The sequence below is a fragment of the Melopsittacus undulatus genome, chromosome 16, assembly GCF_012275295.1.
Source record: "Melopsittacus undulatus isolate bMelUnd1 chromosome 16, bMelUnd1.mat.Z, whole genome shotgun sequence".
Taxonomy (NCBI): domain Eukaryota; kingdom Metazoa; phylum Chordata; class Aves; order Psittaciformes; family Psittaculidae; genus Melopsittacus; species Melopsittacus undulatus.
The window spans coordinates 1,011,748-1,035,675 of NC_047542.1; the positions used below are offsets into that span (position 1 = coordinate 1,011,748).

At 59.0% G+C, this 23,928-nt stretch overlaps 1 protein-coding gene across 5 annotated transcripts in view; it reads right to left on the minus strand.

The window, feature by feature from the left end:
* Positions 1 to 23,561, minus strand: part of LOC101876977 (receptor-type tyrosine-protein phosphatase V-like) — a 35,101-nt gene extending 11,540 nt beyond the window's left edge. For 2 of the 5 annotated variants that reach the window (XR_004081453.2, XM_031054772.2), the window contains exons 1-24: positions 21,426 to 21,594; positions 19,741 to 19,820; positions 18,734 to 18,797; positions 16,502 to 16,768; positions 15,327 to 15,596; positions 14,403 to 14,669; positions 13,270 to 13,542; positions 12,631 to 12,891; positions 11,866 to 12,138; positions 11,221 to 11,490; positions 10,434 to 10,706; positions 9,993 to 10,265; positions 9,511 to 9,783; positions 8,880 to 9,149; positions 8,360 to 8,632; positions 7,039 to 7,311; positions 5,784 to 6,056; positions 4,708 to 4,977; positions 3,990 to 4,268; positions 3,647 to 3,781; positions 2,641 to 2,851; positions 789 to 856; positions 486 to 612; positions 124 to 171 (exon numbers count right to left, since the gene is read on the minus strand). Coding sequence is in view for 4 of the 5 variants with exons in the window: in XM_031054772.2 (XP_030910632.2) it covers positions 124 to 171; positions 486 to 612; positions 789 to 856; positions 2,641 to 2,851; positions 3,647 to 3,781; positions 3,990 to 4,268; positions 4,708 to 4,977; positions 5,784 to 6,056; positions 7,039 to 7,311; positions 8,360 to 8,632; positions 8,880 to 9,149; positions 9,511 to 9,783; positions 9,993 to 10,265; positions 10,434 to 10,706; positions 11,221 to 11,490; positions 11,866 to 12,138; positions 12,631 to 12,891; positions 13,270 to 13,542; positions 14,403 to 14,669; positions 15,327 to 15,596; positions 16,502 to 16,768; positions 18,734 to 18,797; positions 19,741 to 19,820; positions 21,426 to 21,579 (5,225 nt within the window). In the remaining variant the exon portion in view is untranslated. Of the gene's footprint in view, positions 1 to 123; positions 172 to 485; positions 613 to 788; positions 857 to 2,640; positions 2,852 to 3,646; positions 3,782 to 3,989; positions 4,269 to 4,707; positions 4,978 to 5,783; positions 6,057 to 7,038; positions 7,312 to 8,359; positions 8,633 to 8,879; positions 9,150 to 9,510; positions 9,784 to 9,992; positions 10,266 to 10,433; positions 10,707 to 11,220; positions 11,491 to 11,865; positions 12,139 to 12,630; positions 12,892 to 13,269; positions 13,543 to 14,402; positions 14,670 to 15,326; positions 15,597 to 16,501; positions 16,769 to 18,733; positions 18,798 to 19,740; positions 19,821 to 21,425; positions 21,595 to 23,443 lie in introns of those variants that run through there. The other 3 variants (XM_031054774.2, XM_013130608.3, XM_031054773.2) reach the window with 3 other exon arrangements.
* Between the last annotated feature and the right edge of the window lie 367 nt (positions 23,562 to 23,928).

Here is a 23,928-nt window from a genome sequence, read left to right on the forward strand (position 1 = left end):
CCCTAACTATTCTATGATTCGATGATCCTATTTTCCATGAGTCAAAGCAAGAGAAAGGAAGTAGGTGAAGGACTCTGGGATGTGCAATGGGGACACAGAGAGAGGAAAGGCTCCAGCACTCACCTCAGGCTGTAGGTCACCATTTCCTGGGGCAAGCTGCTCTTCCTGGTCCTAGAATCAAGGCATGGGAAAGGTTACTGTTCCCTGTGCGCGGGGACAGACGTGGTGAGTGTTTTGCTGGCTCAGCTCACATCAGGCACATTTGACTTGTACATGTGTAGGGGCTGTGAATTAACTGCACACGAGCAGCTCCTGTCTCCCACCTGCCTTTTGCTTCCGGGCTTGCCAGGCACAACTCCACCAGCTGGTATCCTTGTTTGCCTACATCTCTTTTATACCCTCTCACTGCTCTTCCTCCTGCCCTGGCACTGAAGGTTGGGTTTCTCAGCCTGCACCCACTGGGTAAGGGATGGCTTTATCCTCACCTCTTTGCTCTGAGCTGTTTCCAGTAGACCAAAGCAAAAACAGCTGCGAGTGTCAAAAGAAATCCCACGATGATTCCAGAGATTATTGGTATTGAGAGAGGAGCTGCATCTGCTCCAGATCCAGCAGCTGGAATAACAAAACAAGAGATAGAACGAGCAGAAGTCAGTCAGTAAATGGTGGCATTTACTGTATTACATATACTGTATCATGCTACAGCCTATGATCTCCCTCTGGCTTGCCATTTAGGTTAATTACATCCAACCTACAAAGCCAGATAGGGAAGCTGGCATTCTCCATCTTACCTGAGAACATGGTGAACGTCACTGCAGGGGCTACAGGGTCGTATTTGGTGAAGGCAGCAATGCTGAACCTAGGGCAAAGCAGAGACCTGTCATGAGGCAATCTGAACTAAGCACAGCACCCATCAGCATGAAGATCCAAGGGAATAGGAGGCTGCCTCTGTCTTGAAATGTTGTACTGGAAGAAACTGGTTTTGTGGTAGGGGTTTAGGGACTGTATGGAAATGGGGTTTAGGGACTGTATGGAAATGGGGTTTAGGGAATGTATAGAAATGATCTTTGCTCCCTTTTCTGCCTCTTACACAAGGTGGTTGTGCTCGGGGGAACGTGTCAAAATGTTCAGAAAGCACAAAGGGAAACAGCTCTCCTCCAATGGATTATTTGCAGACAAAAGTAGGATGCTTATGCTCTTCTGGGACAAAAATAGGGAAAAGCAAGCAATAAGTAGGGAAAATCAAGGCTTGAGTCCCTCTCTTGGTTCATGTCAAGGTCTGCCCTACACCTCCCTCCCAGCGATGTGCACTGCAAGCCTCATCCCTCGTGGATACATAACTTGCTGGAAGATAGGAAACAAGGGCTGGCTTTCAGAATGGAGATGGGCTGTCAGCAGTATCTGCTTTCTACCACACTACTACCAACTGAGCAGGAAAGCAGCACTGAGGACACATGTTGTTCAGGGCAGCCAAAATGAAAGCAAGCTGTGCAGAGGTGCTGAGTAAATGGACAGTTAAGTACATGTTCGTGCCTCATGGCAACGTGATGGCTCTGAAAAGGCTGCTACCCTGCAGGAGAGCATCAGCTTCCTGATCTCTATTTAGATCCCAGACTGGTTTGGGTTGAAGGGACCTTAAAGCTCCTCCAGCTCCAACCCCTGCCATAGGCAGGGACCCCTTCCACTGGAGCAGCTGCTCCAAGCCCCTGTGTCCAACCTGGCCTTGAGCACTGCCAGGGATGGGGCAGCCACAGCTTCTCTGGGCACCCTGTGCCAGTGCCTCAGCACCCTCACAGGGAACAGCTTCTGCCTCAGAGCTCAGCTCAGTCTTCCCTCTCTTGGGCAGGTTCAAGCCATTCCCCTTGGCCTGTCCCTACATCCCTTGTCCCAAGCCCCTCTCCAGGTTTCCTGCAGCCCCTTTAGGCACTGGAGCTGCTCTCAGGTCTCCCCTTCAGGAGCCTTCTCTTGTCCAGGCTGCCCCAGCCCAGCTCTCTCAGCCTGGCTCCAGAGCAGAGCTGCTCCAGCCCTCGCAGCATCCCCATGGCCTCCTCTGGCCTCGCTCCAACAGAAGAGGTCGATGTTGGGGTGAAAATGGCCGCTGGGAAGCAGGGAGGGCAGATCCCCGTGTGTTTATGCTGGTGTTAAACTCCCCTTGAGGCTATTGGCACATCCTGGTCTGAGCCAAGAGCTGTCACACAGACCCAGCTTGTACTTAGGCTGCCCTGTGTCTTATTCGTGCTGGCTGAAGCAGAAGGCTTTGGTAAGTTAGGATTGCCCTGCAATGCTTGAGAGGGTGTTGGGCAGGAGCCTTCAGCGCTGATGAATAGCTGGGCTTGATGGACAATCAACCTCACAAAAGGAAAACTTGAGGGCAGACCCAGTTCTCACTTCATTCACAGGGGAAGTGAAGCTCTCCCTCAGGCACACACTTTACCCCAACACCCAGTGACTCCTAGCACTGGTTGGTCCCTCTTGCTCTAGGTTTATTTCACCTGAAAAGGGACACCCACTTGAGCTACAGATCCCAAATCAATGGCAGCTTTGCACTCAGTGGTTCGGAGCCACAAATAACAGCGTCCATTGTAGTTCTTACCTTTGCTTTGCCAGCCCCTTCCTCTCAGGAGGGATGCTGGCACCTCTCACCTGTACTGCTCATTGGCTTTCAGCTTCCCATTGCACGTTGCCCTGGACCGGCCGCACTCGTCTGTTCCCACTGGCACTCGCCAGGTTTCCGGGGTGCTCCCAGGTCTCGGATGGAAGGGGTTGGGGATTAGCACAGCCAGGTAGGAGTCTTCTGTCCCATAATAGTGGTCGTACCATGTGCTGGACATGATTTCCTGGGTGGGCCTCAGCACTGAGCAGGAACACACAGGATGACAGTGTTAGCTCCAAAGTGACATGCACTTGCCCTGCGGAGAAGGACTTGGGGGTGTTGTCAATGAGAAAATGAACATGAGGTGGCTTCAGTGTGCACTTGCAGACCAGAAAGCAACCATATCCTGAGCTGCATCCAAAGGAGTGTGACCAGCAGGTCAAAGGAGGTGATCCTGCCCCTCTGCTCTGCTCTCATCAGACCTCACTTGCAGCACTGTGTGCAGTTCTGGTGTCCTCAACATCAAAAGGACATGGAACTGTTGGAGCAAGTCCAGAGGAGGCCACGAGGATGCTCAGGGGCTGGAGCAGCTCCTGTATGGAGCCAGGCTGAGAACACTGGAGCTGTTCAGCCTGGAGAAGAGAAGCTGCGTGGAGACCTCAGAGCAGCTTCCAGTGTCTGAAGGGGGCCTATAGAGATGCTGAAGAGGGACTGTTCGTTAGGGACTGTAGTGACAGGACAAGGGGTGATGGGTTCAAACTTAAACAGCAGAGATTTAGATTGGATCTAAGGAGGAAATTCTTTCCTGTGAGGGTGCTGAGGCACTGGAATGGGTTGCCCAGGGAGGTTGTGAATGCTCCATCCCTGGCAGTGTTCAAGGCCAGGTTGGACAGAGCCTTGGGTGCCATGGTTTGGTGCGAGGTGTCCCTGCCCATAGCAGGGGTTGGAACTGGATGATCTGAAGGTTCTTTGCAACCCAAACTATTCTATGACTCTGTGACATCCTGGGAAGCTGCTGCCCTTCCAGGACAGACTGGGATGTGCAGGGGCACTTACAGGAATCATTAGTGGTAGCAACGACCCCATAGTACTCGATCTGTCCATTCTCCTCGCTGAACAGGTCGGATGGAATGATAACTGTGGAGCTGGCCTCAACCCGGAAGATGTCTGCTCGCAGGGGTGGAGGCAGGGCTGGAAGAGGAACCAGAAAGCAGAGCCTTTTAGTGTGTCCCCTGCTCCCACTCCCGTATTCCTCAGCCTGTGACTAACCCCAGCGTGACTGCCCAGAGCCCTGACCCACTGCAGTGGGTCACAGGTATCTGAAAGAGTCCCCAAGTGCCTACTCATTAGCAACACTGAGTGTCTTCTGCTGGCGTCTATGGGGAAGAATGGGACTCACCCTCCAGTGTGGTGTTGCAGAACAGAGTAACAGCCTGGCTCCTCATCGCGTTCATGCCCACTGTGCTCACAAGGATTCTGTAGGAAGAGTTTGGCTCCAGCCCCTCCAGACTGGCCTTGCTTGTAGGGATGCTCATGACATACTTGGAGGTGGGAGGCCCATCAGAAAGTCTCTCTGTCACCACCTCATAAGCCTCCACATCTCCAGGAGAGCTGCTCCAGTTCAAGTAAAGGCTCCTTGACTCCGGTAGGCATTGCACATCCTCCACTGGGATTGGCTCTGTGAAGGAGATACAGCAGGATCTGATCTCACTGGATCACAGAAATCCCAACCTCGGTCCATACATCAGCCTAGAACCATCTATGGTCCTCTACTGCCTGTCCCTAGGTCAATGAGAAAGGAGCAGAGCTGGACAGGGGCAACCTGGGAGCTTCTTGTGCCAAGGGCCACAGGATAAGGTGAATGGGTCAGGGTCTTATAGGAGATCTCTGCAGAGGCCAACTCACTTCACAGGCAGCCAGTCCACAAGGCGATGGTTCTGAAATCCTAGTGTTGGGGCTAGCTTATGGAGCTGATGGCTACCAGAGCATCACCCAGCTGGCTTTCCGTACCTCCCACCATGAAGACTTCCTATGCTCCTGTTGATACCCGAGGGCTGACCCAGTCTTGAGGCCACGCACACGTTTCTCCCCCCATCCCCACGGCAGTGCATACCCACCCACTGGCACTGGCAACGGCTTGGTGCTGCTCCAGTAGGGCCCGGCCACACAGCTCAAGGACACAGAGTAGTTCCTGCCTGGGATCAGCCCCTGGAGGAGGTGCTGGACCTGTCCTCTGTGCAGGACATGCCTCCAGGGCAGGGTGCTGTTCCTGGGATCCCGTAGCCACAGCTGGCACTCATCCTGCTGTCCGGAGACACTGCCCCAGGAGATGAGCATCGTGCGGTTCCCTTCTACCACCGCAGAGAGGTTTTTGGGGACGGAGGGGGCTGCAATGAGAACCACACCAGGGGACAGTTACTGGCATGCACGCCCTCTCTTCCACCCTGTGGAGACACAAGGAGGAGATGGGGAATATGCAAGGAAGCCTCGTACGCTCAGTGGTACCATTCCTGCAGCTGCTGGCTGCCACTACCAGGAATGACCTTTAAATGGCAATGGGAGGACGTGCAGAGTGAGGAGCATGAGGAGATGGGCTCCCCCTCTTGCTAATTAGTATGTTTCATTAGAGACCTGCCTGAAGGGCTCTGCATGTGACTGCTGAGCATGGGAGCAGAGGCCTTTGGATTACCCAAGCAAAGTGCATGGGCTGTGGGGACAAGCACATGAAAAGGCTTATTATGCTTATGTGCAATGTTCACATTCCTGGAGGAAAGAGTCCAGCCCCTTTTAGCCCCCATGCCAGGAATTCTCGGAGTGCCTGGGCAAAAGGCAGCAGGGATGGTGGGATGGCCCCCCCGGCTGTAAGGCCTCATGGTCCCCCAGGCTGGGGGTGTCCTCTACCAGAGCATCACTACTGCCATGGGATGCCCTGCTCTTGTTCAGTGACCCATGGCTGGAGGAGCCAGTAGGGCTCTGCCTCCTGGAACAGACTCCCGATGAGCAGCAGCACTGCCCTGCTCTCCCTCCCAAGGGCTTCACAACCCCTTCTCCCATTGCTATGGTGGTTCCTACAGCTTCCCGGCTGCAGTCCTGGCCATTCCCTGCCCCTTCCCACTGCAGCTGTTGAGTCCAGCCTGCTGGGGAAGGCTGAGCCTCATGCATGACGTGAGGAGCTCCAGCGCTTGCCACTTACTTGTCCAGTCGCTGATGTTCCCGGCGGAGGCTGCATAGGGCCCTGACATGGACACCACTTCCAGCAGGTATTTGTGTCCTGGAGCCAGGCCAGAGAAGGTGAATTTGCTGGTGCCTTTCCCAACAGACACATTGGCTGCCACAATACCTGATCCCCAGTGATAGAGGAGGAGCCTGTAACTGTCTTGTCCTTGGGGTTCAGCTTGCCAGGATGCACTCAGCCTGTTGGGATACCCCTGGTTCGTCATGTACACGTTACGGGGGGGCAAGGGGTCTGGAGAGACAGGATGGGAGATGGGTCAGTGAATGGTCTGAGGACATTGCCTCAGTATCTCAGCAGTGTCAGCAGAAGGGCTGCACCATGCAGCTCAGAGCACTTTGACTCAGGTAGATGGCTGCATCCACCAGCCTGGAAGCCTTTGCAAGCTTCAAGCGATGTCTGTGTGAGCAGATAGTCCTGCTCCAGCTGGAGTGAGATGGGTGAGAAGGAAGCTCAACATCAAATGGACATGGAACTGTTGGAACAAGTCCAGAGGAGGCCATGAGGATGCTCAGGGACTGGAGCAGCTCCTGTATGGAGCCAGGCTGAGAAAGTTGGGACTGTTCAGCCTGGAGAAGAGAAGCTGATGGAGACCTCAGAGCAGCTTCCAGTGTCTGAAGGGGGCCTATAGAGATGCTGGAGAGGGACTCTTCATCAGGGACTGCAGTGACAGGACAAGGGGTAATGGGTTCAAACTTAAACAGCAGAGATTTAGATTGGATCTAAGGAAGAAATCCTTTCCTGTGAGGGTGCTGAGGCACTGGAATGGGTTGCCCAGGGAGGTTGTGAATGCTCCATCCCTGGCAGTGTTCAAGGCCAGGTTGGACAGAGCCTTGGGTGCCATGGTTTAGTGTGAGGTGTCCCTGCCCATGGCAGGGGTTGGAACTGGATGATCTGAAGGTTATTTCCAACCCTAACTATTCTATGATTCTATTCTATCCTATTCTAGGGGAGGGGAAGCTGAATGCCTCTGACCACTGCTTCCTCCTCCATGCCTCTCCTCTGAAGCACAACCCTGGAGCTTCAGCTGGCCTGGAGGGTTTGAAGGAGCTGTTGAAGCTGTTGGTGAGGATGGGCAGAGCCCTGTTCAGTTCCACAGCACCAACACCTCCTTGAGCTCAGGCAGGGCTTGGGACCTGCCATGGTCAGCGGGGCCACAAACATCCTTTGCCATGAGCTGTTGTGCCACACATCCCCCTCGATCCCAGGCACTCACGTGTCCAGTTGCTGACGTTCCCTGCCGGTGTGAGGTAGGACCCGGCCACGGATGCCACCTCCAGCACATGCTTGCTGCCTGGGGCCAGGCCGGTGAAGGTGAAGCTGTGGGTGTCCCTGCCCAGCGAGGCGCTGGCAGCCGCGGTGCCCAGCCCGGCGCGGTACAGGCTCAGTGCGTACCCATCTCGGCCCCCGGCCGCGGCTCCCCAGGATGCGCTCAGCCTGTCGGGGTGCCCTGTGCTCAGCAGGCGCACGGCGGCCGGGGGCAGCGGGCCTGGGGAGTCACCAAACCCGGTGTTAGGGATCGGAGAGCGCGGAAGGAAACAGACTCTCGATGGGTGTTGGGCTATAGGGCAGATGCTTCCTGAGGGCTGGGACTTGGACACCCTCAGCACACTCCTCCTCCTCCTCACTTTCCCCTTTTCTGTCCCATCCCACCTCACCTTTAGTGATGCTCACTCCCTGTGGTCCCTCACATGCCAACCCTTCATCCAGGTCACCCCTCAAGCCCATAGCCCAGCTGAAGTGCCTTTGCCACCGCTGTGTGCACAAGCATCCTCCAGCAGCCAGCAGCTGCCTAGGCAGAGCTGGCACAGTGTCAGTTCTCTGTCTGGTCCTCAAGTCTTTCTGGATGAGGAGAAGTGCTGGATTAGTCCATCTCCAGAGCAAAGGCTGCTCTCCTGGGAGAACTGAGCACTAGCCTCTTGTATGCCACTGATTCATTTCATTAACCTTTGTGGTGGTGTGGTTTCTACTGTTGGAGGAGACTCAGTGAGGGCATGAGTGCTCCTGTGTACATAGAGATGGGGCATCGTGGGCAGGGGGTTGTCCCTGCATGGGCACAGCTGGGCAAACCTACATGTCACCAGCATGTCCTTGTAGTGACAGGACAAGGGGTGATGGGTTCAAAGTGAAACAGAGAAGTTTAGATTGCATCTAAGGAGGAAATTCTTTCCTGTGAGGGTGCTGAGGCACTGGAATGGGTTGCCCAGGGAGGTTGTGAATGCTCCATCCCTGGCAGTGTTCAAGGCCAGGCTGGACAGAGCCTTGGGTGCCATGGTTTAGTGTGAGGTGTCCCTGCCCATGGCAGGGGGGTTGGAACTGGATGATCTGAAGGTTCTTTCCAACCCTAACTATTCTATGATTCTATGTACGTGTGCAGGACTACAGGCGAACACCCATGAGCTGACGAGGGGATGATTGTGCCTTTGCACTGACTGCTGTGCCTTGCACCCATGCACACCCCTGTGCACATCTCCAAAGCCATCAGGTCCCTGTAAACCTCCCACCCCCGCGCAGGGGATGCTCCTCCCGGCACTCACGTGTCCATCCGGTGACGTTGGGTGCCGCTGCCCGGTACGGTCCAGCCGTGGTGCTGGCTTCCAGGGAGTACTCGTACCCTGGGGCCAGGCCGGTGAAGGTGAAGCTGTGGGTGTCCCTGCCCAGCGAGGCGCTGGCAGCCGCGGTGCCCAGCCCGGCGCGGTACAGGCTCAGTGCGTACCCATCTCGGCCCCCGGCCGCGGCTCCCCAGGATGCGCTCAGCCTGTCGGGGTGCCCTGTGCTCAGCAGGCGCACGGCGGCCGGGGGCAGCGGGCCTGGGGGGAGACACGGGTCAGTGCCAGGATGGGCTGGGAGGAGGGAAAGGAGATGCTGTGCGTCTGAGCCTGTGGATGGGTACCGAGGATATGGGGGTCACGCCACTGGGGTGTGCAGCTGGGAACAAGTACCAGGCACTTGGATGTGTGGGAGAAGAAGGCAGGATCTGGCTGCTCTAGTATGGCCCCTGATTTAAACCAGGAAGGGGAGAGCTGGTGGAGACCGCAAGGAGAGCATCATACTCACGTGTGCAGTGGGTGAGGTTGGGGGTGCTGGTGTGGAAGGGTCCAGCCGTGGCCCTCACTGCCACGCTGTAGTGGGTGCCAGAGCTCAAGTTCCTGAAGGTGTGAGTCCTGGCACCCGCACCCAGCACCGTGCGCCCAACGTGACTGCTGGAGGCTGTGTCATAGACATCCACCATGTAGCCTTCTGCCCCTCGCCCCGCTGCTGCCCATGATGCCTGCAGTGAGGAGGCAGAGGGGCTGCGCAGGGTGAGGTTGGCAGGAGCCAAGGGATCTGGAAAGCAACAGGGAGAGAGTTGGGGTTCAGCCTGTGTGCCCCCACTCACTGCACAGCGCTAGGAGCTGGTCCAGAGATCCTCCAGAGAGGAGCATGGGGACAAATGGGTTCCGAGTGCAATATCTGCAGGGTTTGCAGCTGGAAATGGCAAGGGAGATACCCAGAGCCTTTGGGGTGGGTGGGCAGGATTGGCTCTGTGCTGGGGAAGGAGCAGAAAGGTGGCATAGCCATGCAGAAGCTCGTGGCACAGCAGGGATGGTGTGGGATGGGGAAGGTGGCGGTGGGTGCTCTGCAAAGCTCAGATGGAAGCTCTGTGGCACAGTGGGATGCTGCGTCCAGCCCAGCCCCTCAGACTCACGTGTCCATTGGGTGACATTGGTGGAGGAGGCTTCAAACGAGCCTTTCATGGCAATGACCTGCACAGCAAACCTGCTGCCTGCCTCCAAGTGAGTCCAGGTGATGTTCTGGGCATCTGGACTCAGGGTCTGGACCCGATTCCTGCTCTGGGTGCTGAGGCCATACAGAATAACCCGGTAGCGGTCCCTCCTGCCAGGGGGCTTGTTCCAGCCTGTGTAAAGCTCTGAGGAGCTGCCTAGGCTGATAAGGCTCAAGTTTGTAGGTGCAGCAGGGACTGTGAGGAAAGACAGACAGACACACGGGTTAGAGAGAAGACAGTTCTGAACAGGCAGCCACCTCCTGCCTTCCCCAGGCAGGCAGCACAACCGGCCAGCAAACACTGCTGCCCTCCACTCGCTGGGTGCCAACACTGATCCCCATCCCATTCTGGAGCTCCTGTAGTGCTCCCACCCAAAATCACCCACGGGGGCTATGGATGCTCACCTGTGCAGCCAGTGACATTCTTTGTGGGGGAGTGGTAAGGTCCAGCTACTGCCCAGATCCTAACAAGGTAGCATGTTCCTGGTTCCAGCTGCTCCAGGGTGACATTAGTGCTGTCCTTCCCAGCTTCCAGGTTCCTTGCTGCTGCAGAAGAGCCTTCCTTGTGCACACTGAGCTGGTATCCATCCCTCTGCCCAGGAGGGGTCTCCCAGCGCACAGCCAGAGCCCAGGCAGCGCTCACAGGGCTTGCCGACACGGAAGGAGGAGGTAGCGGCACTGTGGGAGAGAAAGCATCGCAGGATGCTCAGGGCTGACTGGTTTGGGAATGAAGCTGAGAGCTGCAGGACTGTCAGCATCGAACACACTGAGCCCCCGCTCTTGGTTCCCACCAGCTCAGAGCCCGGCTGGGTACCAGGGATGGATGCAGGAGAGCTGCGTTCCTACCGGTGTAACCGACGGCAGTCTGAGAGGAGGTGCGATGGGGCCCAGCCTGAGAAATGATCTCCACACGGTATCGGGACCCTGGCACCAGCCCGTCCAGGTCAAGCTGGGTGACTCCACGGGGGACAGACACATTCCTGATGATGGACAGGGACTCAGCCACCGAGAGCTGCACCAAGTGGTCTCTGCCGCCACCGCCAGGCTCCAGCCAGCTCACACGGAGCTCCTGGGGTCTCTGGCCAGGCTGCAGGCTCACGTTAGCTAGGGAGAGTGGATCTAGGGAGAAACACAGCACAGAGATCCGTAAGATGGAGGAGGTAAGCAATGGAAGCAGCCCAGGACACAGAGCACATCTCCGCACAGGGCTAAAGCAGGAGCTGCCCGTGCATGTTCCCAAGGTGCTGCTAGCAGATGTGTGCTGTGCTGAGAAGAAAGCCCTCAGCTCCCCAGTGTGCCCCTGTGCTCCATGGACAGGGAGCAGCAAGCCCATATGGGTCTCTACGCTCCTCTCACATCCCTCTCCCACCAGCCCCAGGAGATCACAAGGGTTCTAGGCAGAAGGTTGTGCTTGGGTAGGGAAAGCCTGAGCTGGGGAAGAAGGTCTTTGGGCGCCCAGAAGCAATCCCACAGCACCTAACTCATGCCATCCGCTCCGATTCCCAGCAGCAGGAAGCATGCAGGTCTCACCCAAGCCCTCTCTCCATGCACACACATCCATGCCACCATGGGGTTTGCAGGCAGTGCCAGGATGCCCCATCCCTGCAAGAGGCTGGGGACACTTGTCACTCACATGTCCACTCAGTGGCGAAGTGCGAGGAGGATCTGTAGGGGCCAGCGAGGCTGGTCACCTTCAGGAAGTACTGAACGCCAGGGGACAGCCCCAGGAAGGTGAAATTGTGGGTGCCTGGCCCCACTGTGATGTTCCTCTGTGTTGGAAGGCTCTTGCTGTAGAGCTGCAGGTGGAACCGGTCCACATCGCCAGCAGCCTTGTCCCAGAAGGCAGAGAGCCCCAGCGGGCGTCGAGTGTTGGCGAGGGTCACACCGGCCGGAGCCAGGGGGTCTGGGAGAGAAGAGACACCCAAGGCAGTGAGGAGCAGTTGTGGTGTGGAGCAGGGACCTCATGAGCTTGCCCTCGGCACCTCCACTGGGCTCAGGTCAGAATTAGCCCTGGCACACACCAAACCCCAGAGCAGCTCAGGCTTCTGCTCTGCACAGACATGGGAGCAGGTCCCCACCTTCCCTGCTTCCCTCCTGCACTGAAGACCCTTCCAATTCCAACCTGACTACATGTGGCTCTGCTTCTCCTGCTCTTTGCATGCCTGTGCATCTCAGCCCCCCTATACACGGACCGCACTCTGCCTTGCTTCCATGCCATGAGCTTCCTGCTCTCGTTGGATGCATTCTGCAGCAGGATTGAAGCAGGGGCATCACTCACATGTCCAGTCTGTGGCTGATCGCACAGAGGATCTGTAAGGTCCGGCCATAGCAGCCATCTCCAGTGTGTACTGTCGCCCGGGGACCAGGTCCTCAAAGGTGACATTTGTCCACTCCTTCCCCAGCTCCATGCTCCGGACCCGCTCCTGGGACCTGCTTTCCCGGAGGGTGCCTGTGTAGCCGGTGCTGCCGGTGGGAGCTGCTCTCCAGGAGGCTTGCAGGGAGGTGCTGTGGCCCTGGTTGCTGAGGCTCAGCTGCTGCAGCGGCAAAGGATCTAGGAAAGGAAAGGCCTAGGGTCAGCACCAGCTGGGGTCACCAGCCAGATGTGCAACCCCAGATGTGCAGGAGACCCTGCCCTGGCAAAAGCCACAGCCAAACTTTGGCTGCTGCCACGCCATCAGCCTGGCAGGGACTGGGACAGCACAGAGCTCAGACTGGCACGGCAGGGGAGAGCTGCTTTGGTGCTCTGGTGCTGGGTGGGATGGTCTGGGCAAGGTGGAGAGGTGGTTCAAGGCAGCGGCACAGGGGGGCAGCCCAAGGGAGGAGGAGGAGGGCACTGGGCTCTGCTGACCCTTGAGCTGGGTGACTGGGATACAGAGCAGGGTCAGACACATCCTCCTCTGCTTCCTTCCTGAGCCTTTCACCCTTTTATTGCATGGAGCTGCAGAAGACCCACGCTAGCACATCCCTGAGGCACAACATCACAGGAAGGGCAAGATGTACTGGGGATCCCGGGGCTGGCTGCGGTGAGGGCTGCGGCACTCACATGTCCAGTTGGTGATGCGCTGGGGTGAGGATGTGTAGGGGCCAGCCACAGTGCTGACCTCAAAGGTGTAGAGAGTCCCAGGGCTCAGACCCTCGTAGGTGAAGTTGGTGGCACCTCTGAGCCGCGAGCTGTTCTTCATAGAGCCCTCCATGGTGCTGAGGGCCAGCACATAACCCTCTCCCATTGCCTCCTCCCAGCTGGCTAGCAAGCTGTGAGGGCTCTCCTGGCTGGACAGGCTCACACCAGATGGTGGTAGTGGCTCTGCAGAGAACAGGGATGGGATCACACCATGGGGCTGTGCATCAGTTGCTCCCAGTGGTCCCCCCCACCGAACACAGGCAGCCAGGGCTGCAGGGAGAGCCTTCCACTGCCCCCAGCACCAGGGACTGGGTGAGTGCCTCCCCACAGTTTAAGCTCCATCCCTTCCTTCCTGGCACGGCAGCTCCGCGGCAGCACCAAGTGTGGCTCCGCAAGACCCCAGGAGGGAGCGGGCTGCAGGTTCTGCTGCCCTGACCCACAACCCGCTCTTGGGAGCAGGTACCACTGCCCTGCCCAGCCCCAGCTCTGCCCCTCCTCAACCTCCCCGTCTCCATCAGGCAGCAGAAATGGCCTCAAAGGACACTCAGGTTTTCTGCTTACGTGTCCAGGCTGCTGCGCTGCGCGCTGATGCCCGGTACGGCCCAGCCACCACTGTCACCTGGACAGAGTACTGCTTCCCGGGGCTCAGCCCATGGAAGGTGACATGACTGCTGTCCCCGCTGACGGAGATGTTCCTTGCCGGAGCCCCGTCCTCTCCCTCCCGCAGTGTCACCAGGTAGAAGTCCCCCTCTCCGGCTGGGGTGCTCCAGCGAGCCTGCAGGGAGCCCTGCTCCCCAGCACTGCTCAGGGTCACGTTGCCAGGGCTCAGCGGGTCTGGAAGGGAACAGCGTCAGGATTATGGGGTGCTCCGGACCCCACGCACACCCCGAAGCCGCATCCCCTGCTTCCTCATTCCTAGGGGTACATCCACATGGACACATCCTTCTGGAGCTCTGCTCCCTCGCACAGCCACTCCTGCTGCAGACAAAGCTGGCAGCCCTGCTGGGAAATTCCTCAAACTCCCCCTCGTCTCCATTGCCACGAGCACGCCGACATTCCCGGGAGCCGGCCAGGACCGGCCTCCTGGCTCAGTGCCCCTGGCTCATGCATCTGGCACTGGGAGCATCGCTGGGTCTGGCAGGTCCCAGCCATGGGACTGAGTCAGAGACACTTCAGAGCAGAACCCGACCCGGGTGCATTAGCACCGGGCAGGCTCCAGCTCCGCAGACCGGCTGGAGAGCAGGGAAGAGCTGGAGCCTTGTCATGGACCAGCATCACTGCCCCCGGCACCACGGCTCTGAGCCTGCAGCTTGGCACCTCCATAACGTGCTGCTCCTCACTGGAGAGGGCCAATGCTTCCCTGGCATTCAGCGGGAGCTTGCTCTATCCAGGAGGCTTTGTTGGCCTTCTCCATGTTCTCCTGGGAACATGTGGGAGAGCAAGCCCAGGGACAGTGCTGTTTACAGCGCTATGGGCACAGCAAACCAGAAAGCTCCAGTTCCAACCAGCTGAACTGCTATCCCCTTAGCCCTATTTTCCCTGCTGGCCTTGAAGAGCCCTGAGGCCAAGCTGCACCAAACACCAACTGCTGCCCTTCCATCCTCCTCCTCAGGGGGAGCCCACAGGTTGATCCCAGTGCATCCCAACGAGAACCATCACCGATGTCCTCCCCCACTCCAGGGCATCACACTCACATGTCCATGCAGTGGCATTGGGCCCTGGCACAGTGTAGGGCCCAGCCGTGACGCTGAGCCCCAGCCAGTACTGGGTGCCAGGCTGGAGGTGCTGGAAGGTGTAGCTGGTGAGGCCCCTCCTGGCAGACAGGGTCGTGGTCACCGTTGGGGTGGGGAGGTTGTGGAGTGTGAGGTGCAGCCATGCGGCCCCCACAGCACCCATCCAGGAGGCCATGAGGCTGGTGCTGGAGGCCGGGCTGAGCCTCAGCTGCATGGGGATGGAGGGAGCTGAGGGGAAACACAGGAGGTTCAGCACAGAGCCTCTGGGACCCTCCTCTCTCCCCAGGGTCTCCTATGCCCATGGCTGCTCTCTATGGGGCTGGCAGGGCAGAGGTTTAGATTGCATCTAAGGAAGAAATCCTTTCCTGTGAGGGTGCTGAGGCACTGGAATGGGTTGCCCAGGGAGGTTGTGAATGCTCCATCCCTGGCAGTGTTCAAGGCCAGGTTGGACAGAGCCTTGGGTGCCATCGTTTAGTGTGAGGTGTCCCTGCCCATGGCAGGAGGGTTGGAACCGGATGAGCTTAAGGTCCTTTCCAACCTGAACTATGTCCCTCCTGGGGTCCCTCCTTGCTGCCTCCCTCCTCCAGGCTGCAGAGCTGGTGCTCGCCTGGATAACACATTTCTGCAGCTCCCATCACCTTGTGCCAGGATGCCCACACTGCCCTTCTCTCATGGGGACATGGAGCACACAGGACCAGGCTGCAGGTCCTGCACGCTGGGCTCACAGCAAGGATGTGAAGAGCTGCCCATCCTGCACAAACCCCTTCTCCCAAGCCTGGAGACCTCTCTGACAGCTCAGCACCGCTGGAATCTGCCCTGCACCTCTCCTGCCAATCCCTATCTCCCACCTCTTCCCTCTTGGCAGGTGCACCTGTAACTCCCTACCTGTCCAGTGGTGGATGCTGGTGCTCGCCTGGTTGGATCCAGCCAGGGTGCTGACCTTCAAGGCATACTCACTGCCAGGCAGCAACCCGTCAAACAGGAACGTGGAGGCGTTGGGTGAGATGGACGCATTCCTCACCAGCGTCTGGGAGTCACTGTGGTACAGGGCGAGGTGGTACCCATCCCGATGCCCATGGCCATGTGCCCAGGAGGCGAGCAGCAGGGCAGGGCTCCCACCGCTGCTCAGGCTCAGGTTGCGGACAGGTGAAGGACCTGCATTGGACACAGTGCATTGGTGCTGGCTGTTTTGGTGGTGGCTGACCTGACAGTGCCCCAAGCACAGCCCCATCGCCTACAGGAAAGCTGGAGAGGGGCTGGGGACAAGGGCCTGGAGGGACAGGCCAAGGGGAATGGCTTGAACCTGCCCGAGGGGAGACTGAGCTGAGCTCTTAGGCAGAAGCTGTTCCCTGTGAGGGTGCTGAGGCGCTGGCACAGGGTGCCCAGAGAAGCTGTGGCTGCCCCATCCCTGGCAGTGCTCAAGGCCAGGTTGGACACAGGGGCTTGGAGCAGCTGCTCCAGTGGAAGGTGTCCCTGCCCGTGGCAGGGGTTGGAGCTGGAGGAGCTTTAAGGAGCTCTATGCATGACATTCTCCACCCCTCAGCTCTCTGCAATCCGCATCAGGAGCTGCTCTAACATTAGCTCTCCTTTTGTAGGTTTTCTGCCTTCACCTGCACTGATTTACTCAAGGCCCCTCACCTGAGCCATGGACTCACCAGCCTTGCCTCCTGACCTCAGTCCTTGGCATCAGCCAGGGACGGTGCAGAGCAAGGCTTGGTAAGGTAACCAGTAACTGAGAGTTGTGCCAAAAATCACGGAACAGATGCTCTTTCCTTGTAGCTCTTTCTGCACCTCCAGCATCACGTTTTCTACCCCTCAGCTCCCTGCAGTCTCCATCATCAGTTGATCCAGCTTCAGCCATATTATTCCAGAAGATTCAGTATAAACCCTGCAGGGATGCAACCCTCCTTCCACACGGATGAGGGAATGACCCTTGGTGCTCTGGGGACCAGGGAAGTGCCCTAAGCCTTGTGAAAGTGAAGAAAAGCCCAACACCCTCCAATCCACTGGTAGGAGCATTGAAACCCTTTGGACCCTGCATTCCCTGGGGAGCCCCTTACTGGTCTGTGCTGTGACTGTCTGGCTGGTTGTCTCCATACAGGCAAGCGTGGCTGTCACCCCGACCTCGTAGCGTGTGCCAGGGGTCAGCCCATGGAACCAGAAGCTGGTGATGTTGGGTCCAGCAGATCCATTCTGCAGTGGTGCACCTGAGCCCGGTAGGGACAGGGAGAGCCAGTATCTCTGGGCACCTGCCTCCGGCTCATCCCAGGATACAAGGATGGAGTCTGAGCGGCTCTGGTCACTCACGCTGACGTTCAGGAGGGTCCCTGCAGGGACAAAGCCAAACCCCTCAGCAGGGAGCTGTGGTGCTGCTGGGTGGCCAGGCTGCAGGACCAGGCTCCCCAGCCCACACCCTGACACAAGGCACTGCCCCACTTCCATCAGGCCCCCTAACCCCAAGGGCTCTGAGTGGCCTTTGGAAAACACGAGAAGGTTCAGAACCCCCCATGGACTGGGGTCAAAGGCACGACGTGGAAGAGATGCTCCTAAGCATAGAGCATCTCCTCCTTTGGAGGAAGTCCAGAAGGCTTCAGGCCATCACATGGTTTGTCCAGAGAGCCCTGGTTTATATCAGAAACACGCTCCCTGCAACCATCTCTGCACGGGCTGTGGCAGAGGACAGCATAAAGGCTGCTCTGGAGCAATCCAGGACAGAGCCCCCACTGTCCTGCCCAGTGCACGAATGACACGGAAAGAGCAGGACACTGCATGCGTGGAAGAAAAGTGGGGTCAGATTTGCACCCCCTTGCCGAGATGTGTCCCTGCCTCAGCCTTGCTGCAGCACGCACGCTGCGGCCACAGGGCTGGTGCTGTGGCATCCAGATGGGAGAGCATCTGGAGACAAGGAAGTGGCCTACAAGGGCTTGGCCTAATTGGTGGGTCCCTGGCCAGCTCTGCTATTGAATCCTTGCCTTTAGAGCTGCTCTGGAACCACCTCCACAAACAGGAGCCAGACAGAGCCTGTCTGTCAGGAGCAAGCTGGCAACGTGTCCCAGTGCAGACTGGGTACGTTCGCCAGCCCAGCCATGCTGTGGATGAAGGGCTCCCTATTGCAGTCAGCCTTTGGGAAACACCACAACAGCTCTAGTGCTAATAAGACATTTGTGTAATAATTAGCACCTGAGATGTGTGATGTGGAACATGTTGTAACAGGCTCACATGAGATCTGGCACAGCAAAAGCTTTAGACAAGCACAGTTATTACCCCGGAGGGCTGCCTGGGGCTGCCTTTATACAGCCAAAGAGGAGCAGTGTGGGGTGAGCCCCAGGGGCAGGGCACCTCTGGGACTGCTCCAGTGTTGTGTGTGGCCTTCCCACAAAGCTGGACAGGTTTGGAGCTACACACAACTGGTGTTCCCTGCGATGGAGCCTGCTGCCATTCCAGAGCTTCACTCAGCCCATGAGTGGAATCGGGGCACATCTTTTCTCCCTGGGAAAAGCCCCAGTGCCATCCCTGAGCAGCCCAAACGCAGATATAGGAACAGCCTGCTCAGGAATGGCTATGTGAATGGAGCTGGGTGTCCATGGGGTTGGGTCACGGATGCAGTTGCAGCGGCTCACTGAGCACAGGGCACAGCTGCAGACAGCCAGAAGGGTTGTGCCCTGCACGATGTGTTATCCCTGTTTCATCTCTCTTCCCTCAAGAAGGGACGAGTTCTCCACCCATGTTTGTCTGCTCCTCTTGGCTTCCCAATAGATTGCACTGCCTACCTCCCATCACCTTCACCTCTGCAGCACAGATGTGCTCATCTCTGCAATGGGCCAGAGGCATCCCTGAGCCCCGAGGCCCTGCATCACCACACTGCTCATAGATAACCCTACTAACCACATCACAGGCAGCCACATCCAGGTACACCCCACGGTGCCTGCGGATCCTCTGGGATCCTGCAGTAGCAGGGCCAGTGCCATGCAGCCGTGCTGCTCCCCGGCCAGCTCAGCACAGCCATGGGGTACGATCCTGCCCAGGCAGGGGCTCAGTGCAGGAGCTGAGCCCAGTTAATGCTCCCCGGGAAGGAGCGAGCTTTGTCCGTCTCTCACACTGCTCCCTATAAGGTTGGTTGCTGGAGAAGAATGGGGCTGAGTCCTTCCCTTTCTCAGGCCAGGATCTGCAGCCTGCAGTTAGGCTAAAGCATTTACAAAGCTGCTCTTAGCTCCAAGAGTCCTGGCCCAGCACCCATCTCGCTGCACCAAGGCCACCCTCTTGAGCCTGAGAACCCCTTTGCTTTGACTTACCTCCATCACCGCGTGCAGCCTGCTCCTCCAGCCCTGCCCGCGCTGTCCGGTTGCATCCCTCGCCCTGGGGATTGCAGGTGTCAAGTGAGAGGGATGGGATGAGGTGGGAGAGGTGCAGGGTCCCATCCCACCACAGCATCTGCGACCCTCTGGGGGCTGTGACACCTTTTCCCAGGCGAGCCCAGGCCACTGCTCACATCACAGACGTGGCTTGAGGGCTGCCCTGGCCTTTTGCATGGGTCCTGGCACTGCAGAAACCAAGATGGGGCCATGCCCACAGGGGAAGGCACCCCAGTGAAACAGCAGTGCACAGGGGGAAGGAGGGAGCTCCAGACAGGCCCTGGCAAGCTCATTCCCTCGACAGGCACCAACTCCTTCCCACGGTCATGGGGAGGATGGAGGGACCCCAAACCTCAGCCTGCCATCCCCCCATGCTGCAGAGTGAGGGCCTGGCCTGAGAGCTCCACAGCATCCAGCACCCTTCACAGCACAGTGGGTGCTGAGCACACCCCACAGTCTCCTTGCAGCAGGGTGTGCCCTGCTTTAGGTTGCGTCCAGCTCCCTCCACATTAAAGGGAATATCTCTGCCCACTCCCTATCCCACAGCAAGCCCCAGAGGAGAGATCATCCTTAGTTCTTTCCCCCTTGGCTCTGCTGGCTGACTCCCTGCTGGCTCCCCCACCGACCATGGTGCTGAGGAGGGCGAAGGGAGGACCCCTGGGAACAGCAGCCAGCCAATTCCTGGGGTGAGGAGCTGTGCAGCCATGGCAGCAGTAACACGCTCCCATCCCAGGCTCTGGGCACGGCGATGGAGGGGGAAGTGGAGGAAAGAGCCAGCTCCTAATTGCAAACGTTGCTAATTTGGTTCAGCTGCAGAGCCGGAGCAGCAGCCCAGGAAGATGCCGTCATTCCTCAGCGGGGTAGGACTATGCAAACCCCTGCCACCAGTGAGCTCGGAGCCAGGAGCCTGCATGGACAAGTGGGGGATTGAAGAGAGAGGAGCTTACCTCTGCCAGGGTTCCCAGGAGCCGTGGCACCCACAGGACAAGCAGCGGCAGCAGCGGTGGCCTCATTGGGACTGGGGTGGCTGCAGAGGAGAGGGGTGACAAGTTGGGGGGTTGGGGGGTGTAGGTTCTTAGCGGTGGCTGTCACCAGCCAGCCCCTTGTCCCATGCAGCGAGGGGCTGCACCCCCGCATGCTTCCCGACTGCGGGTGCCAGGATGGGGCCCGCGATGCGCATCAGCCCCGCGGGCGGTCCTGGGGTGCGGGGCAGGGGGAGGCTCGGGGGGTGCGTGTGCCCCTCGCTGTGGGCATTTGCTATGGTCCGTTTGGGTCCGTGTCCCTGTGCGGTGGCTCCGAAGCTGTCCCGGTGCTGCGGCCCCACAGCTCCTGCCGGGGGGCTCGGCGCGGGGGCTCTGCCTGCGGCTGCGGGTCCGCAGGACCGGAGCCCGCTGTGGCCATCAGCAGGGGCTCCGCTGAGCTGCGGGAGTCGGTGCCGAGAGGGGAGGAGACCGGACAGGGCAGATGGCGGCTCCGAGCGGGATGGGAGTGCCCCAACCAGCCCCCAGCGACGGCAGCAGGGGCGGAGCGCAGGCTCTGGCGATGCGCTGGGGATGCTGGAGCAGCCTGGACGCGGAGCCTTGCTTCTGTGCGCAACGGGTGCCGATGGGTGCGATGCCCGCGGCACAGGGGTGGGCAGATGGGAGCTGGGGAAGCGCACATCCCACGGCCTGGACCGGGCTTTGCCCACGGGAGGGGTTGGCTGGCTCAGAGCCGGGTCCTGGGTGGTACAGGAGCTGCTGTGTGCGGTATAGCCGAGGACGGAGCAGGCTGTGCCCCCTGAGGGGCCTGCACTGTGCAGTGCATGGCAGGGTGCCAGCTCTGATTCAGGGCAGAGATGCCATTGGCTTCACATCAGCGCTGGAGATCTGGGACAGTGCTGGAAGAGGTTCAGTGATGCATCTATCCCGGAAGCCAGGGCAGCCTGTGTGGCCATGGGACTCTGTCCCAGTAGCCAGCACAGCCACCAGCAATAAGCAGGCTATTCAGGCTCTGCTTGTTGCTGTAAGCCACAGAGCCGTCAGCGTGGACGCAAGCCCCAGCTGGCCCCAGGACAGCAGATCCCCTCCTACAAAACCTCAGAGGTTTGTCAAGGTGGGACCTGTGAGAGAGCACCCCAGTGCCTAGGTAAAGACATAGGAAGGCCCCAGCCCTTGCATGTAATTGAGAAGAGAGGGGCACACAAGGGTCCAGGTTTAGGATCCATCTCCAACCCCAGATGGGGAGCAGGCTGAGCCCACCAGCGTGCTGTCCCCGCACTCCTGCATGAGAGTGGGCTGGAGGACACCTCTGCCTGCTGCCCATCACTATGGGACTGACCTCTGAGCACAGAGCCACAAGTGTCCCAGCAGCTTTCCCAGCCTCCGCATGCTGCTGGCACCCTGGCCATGGGGATGTGTCCATATCAGCCCCGCTGTGCTCCCTGAGCTCAGGGTGTTTGAGCTGTGCCTGCAGTGGAAACAGCCCAAAGTGCTGGTGGGAGCCAAACCCAGGCCCCATCCCTGGCGCCACACGGCTCAGCCACCTCCCAGACTGGACAGAAGAAGCTGATCATTATGTGCTGGCACTGCCCTCCCCATGGGCACCCCAGTGACACTGTGTCACCACAGGTATGGGTACACAGGGAGCTCACCTCCAATGGGGGATGCCAGATCTCCCCTTTGGTCCCCCTGACAGTGAAGCCTCCGTCTGTGCCAGACCCAAAAACAACTGCAGAAGGTTTCTCCACCCAGCAGCTGGAACCAGGCCTGGAAACTCAGGGGCTGCCGAGTCATCACATTCTCCATAAGGCAGCAAAGGCTACTGCAAGGAGCAGGGGGATGGGGGACCCGCAGCCGGCCATGAGCTCTGCAGCCAAGCCACTGCCTCCTGGAAAGGGGAGAACCTCAGGCCGGGAGGTTGTCCTTGTCCCAGACCCCCGTGGAATCATCCAGCCTGCAGCAGAGATGGGAAAGGGGACCTCTGGCAGTGCGCCCATCACTGTGGTGTTGGGTCTTGCTCATGCTGAGGGACAGCAGACGCAGCGTAGTGGCAAAAGGTTCCAGGCAGTCCTCCTGGCAGTGCCAACCTCAGACCAGAGCAAAGTCCACCCCCAATGTGCCTTTGCACTCCATGCACTGGACTTTACTCCAGGTGCTCTGGGCATGAAGATGGTGGCACAGGGCTTGTTCTCACTGAGGCCTGTCACAGGCCTCCCACTGCCTGGGAAGCACCATCAGGAGCAAGGATGTGCAGGGTGGGCAGCAGAGTGCATTCCTGCAGCACCCAAGTGTCTGTGTGTGCTGACAGTGCTGCCAAGGCTGGGTAAGGGCAGAGCATGCAGGCAGGGATGCTGCTGCTTCCTGAGGGACTCAGCCTGCTGCCCAGGCAGGCACTGTGCCACGAGCAGTGCTGTCACCGTGCACAGGAGCCCATGCCCATGTCCCAGTGTGCAGCCCTGCTGTCCCTGTGACAGCTCTGCCATCCCTCCCTGGCCAGGACACCTTGTCTCTGAACTGACACCATGCCACAATGAGGTGCCCAAGGGCCTCATCATGTAGGGCACTGATGCCACTGGGATTGGGCTCAGAGCAGCTCTGGGGCTCCCGTTCTGCCTTGGCCCAGCAGCATCACCACCCTGGGCCCTGTCTCTCTTCATGCAGACCATTGCTGTGAATTGCCCAAGGCCGCGATTTCTCCTCTCTGCCACTTCTGAGGTGCTGAGCACCACCTGGGGCTGCGAGGGAGGAACAAGGGGAACAGGCTGGTCCTGGAGCAGAGCCCGCGCAGGATGCAGGTGCCGCTGAGACCTCTCTCTTTACAAGGTTCACACGCTGCTGCTCACCAAACCTAAACCCTAGAGCACTGGGATGCTCTTCCTTCAACCCCTCACAAGTGTTTAATCACTTCCACGTGGAGCCCTGCCAGTGCCTCTTGCCCTGGGCTTTCCAACCTTGGAGCTCTTCCCATCTGGCAGAGAACGGCAGGCAGGCAGCGGGAGCCATCCCCCTTGTGCCGGGCTCTGGGATGTCCGGGAGCCGCAGGGATGAGTCGGGTGCTGCCTGCGCTCCCCTCCCTCGCTGCTGCGGTGACTCAGAGCCGGCAGAGCCGGGCAGACCTGCTCTGCCCCCCGGGGCGGGGGTGCTGCCCTGGAGACGAGCAGGATCCGCAGTCCCCATTCCCTGGCTGGGGCCAGAGGCACCCGCTGGGGAGAGCTGGCAGCAGCCTGCAGAGAGCCTGCCCTGCACCGCCAGTAGCACTGGGGCAGCAGCCGGACGGCCCCAAACCCACCCCATCACCAAAGCCTGCAGAGCCCTATGGGGCTCTGCTCCCACCCTGGCATCCCACCAGGCTGACAGCAAAGGTGCCCGGTGCTGCCAGGATGCCACATTCACAGAACCAAGAAGTAGCCACGAAGCAGCTCCCAGTGCTCACCCGTGCCTCATCCTGCTGGGGATCCCCAGCTCCACATCCCCCTGCACAGGCACAGCGATGCCAGGCTCTGCTTCTGGCACAGCCACGCACAGAGGCTGCCTGCTCTGCACTGCCTGTCCCATAGCCCTGCGATGGGGTTTTGCCCTCACCATGCCACAGCGCAGGAGGGTCCACGCTGCTTCCCCCACCGCACGCATCCCGGAGGAGAGGGAGGGGAGCAGGGAGCAGGAGCGGTACCTGTCCTGGTGGACATGTCCGGTGTGGTCCACAGCCGGTCCCCGCGAGCCTGGCGCGCACCGGTGTCAATTTGGCACACTCACTGCTGCCGGTTACTGCTGCCTGTGCAGGGCCTGACGCTCAAGTCTGGGCTGGTCCTGCAGGAAGGCCCGCCTGGGCTCGCCCAGCGCCGCGCTGCAGGATGCCAGGGAGGAGGGATCGGCTGGGCAGGAATGGCTCCTGCAAGGGCAGGGGTCTGATGGGGAGCATCCCTTCATGCAGCTGTCACAAAGGGAGACAGGGAGAGCGCCAAGGCTGTGATGGAGCCAGCACAAACACCCAGACCCACACCCCAGCCCTGAAGGTGTCTGTGGACTGCAATGGCTAAAGGATTTGCTGCCCTGAGACCCATTAGACCAACACCATCAAGCAGTGAGAGCATCCTGGTCCCTCTCTGTCTCATACCAAGGGGTGGATGGAGAGGAGCCGGTGAGTTTGCTTAAGTG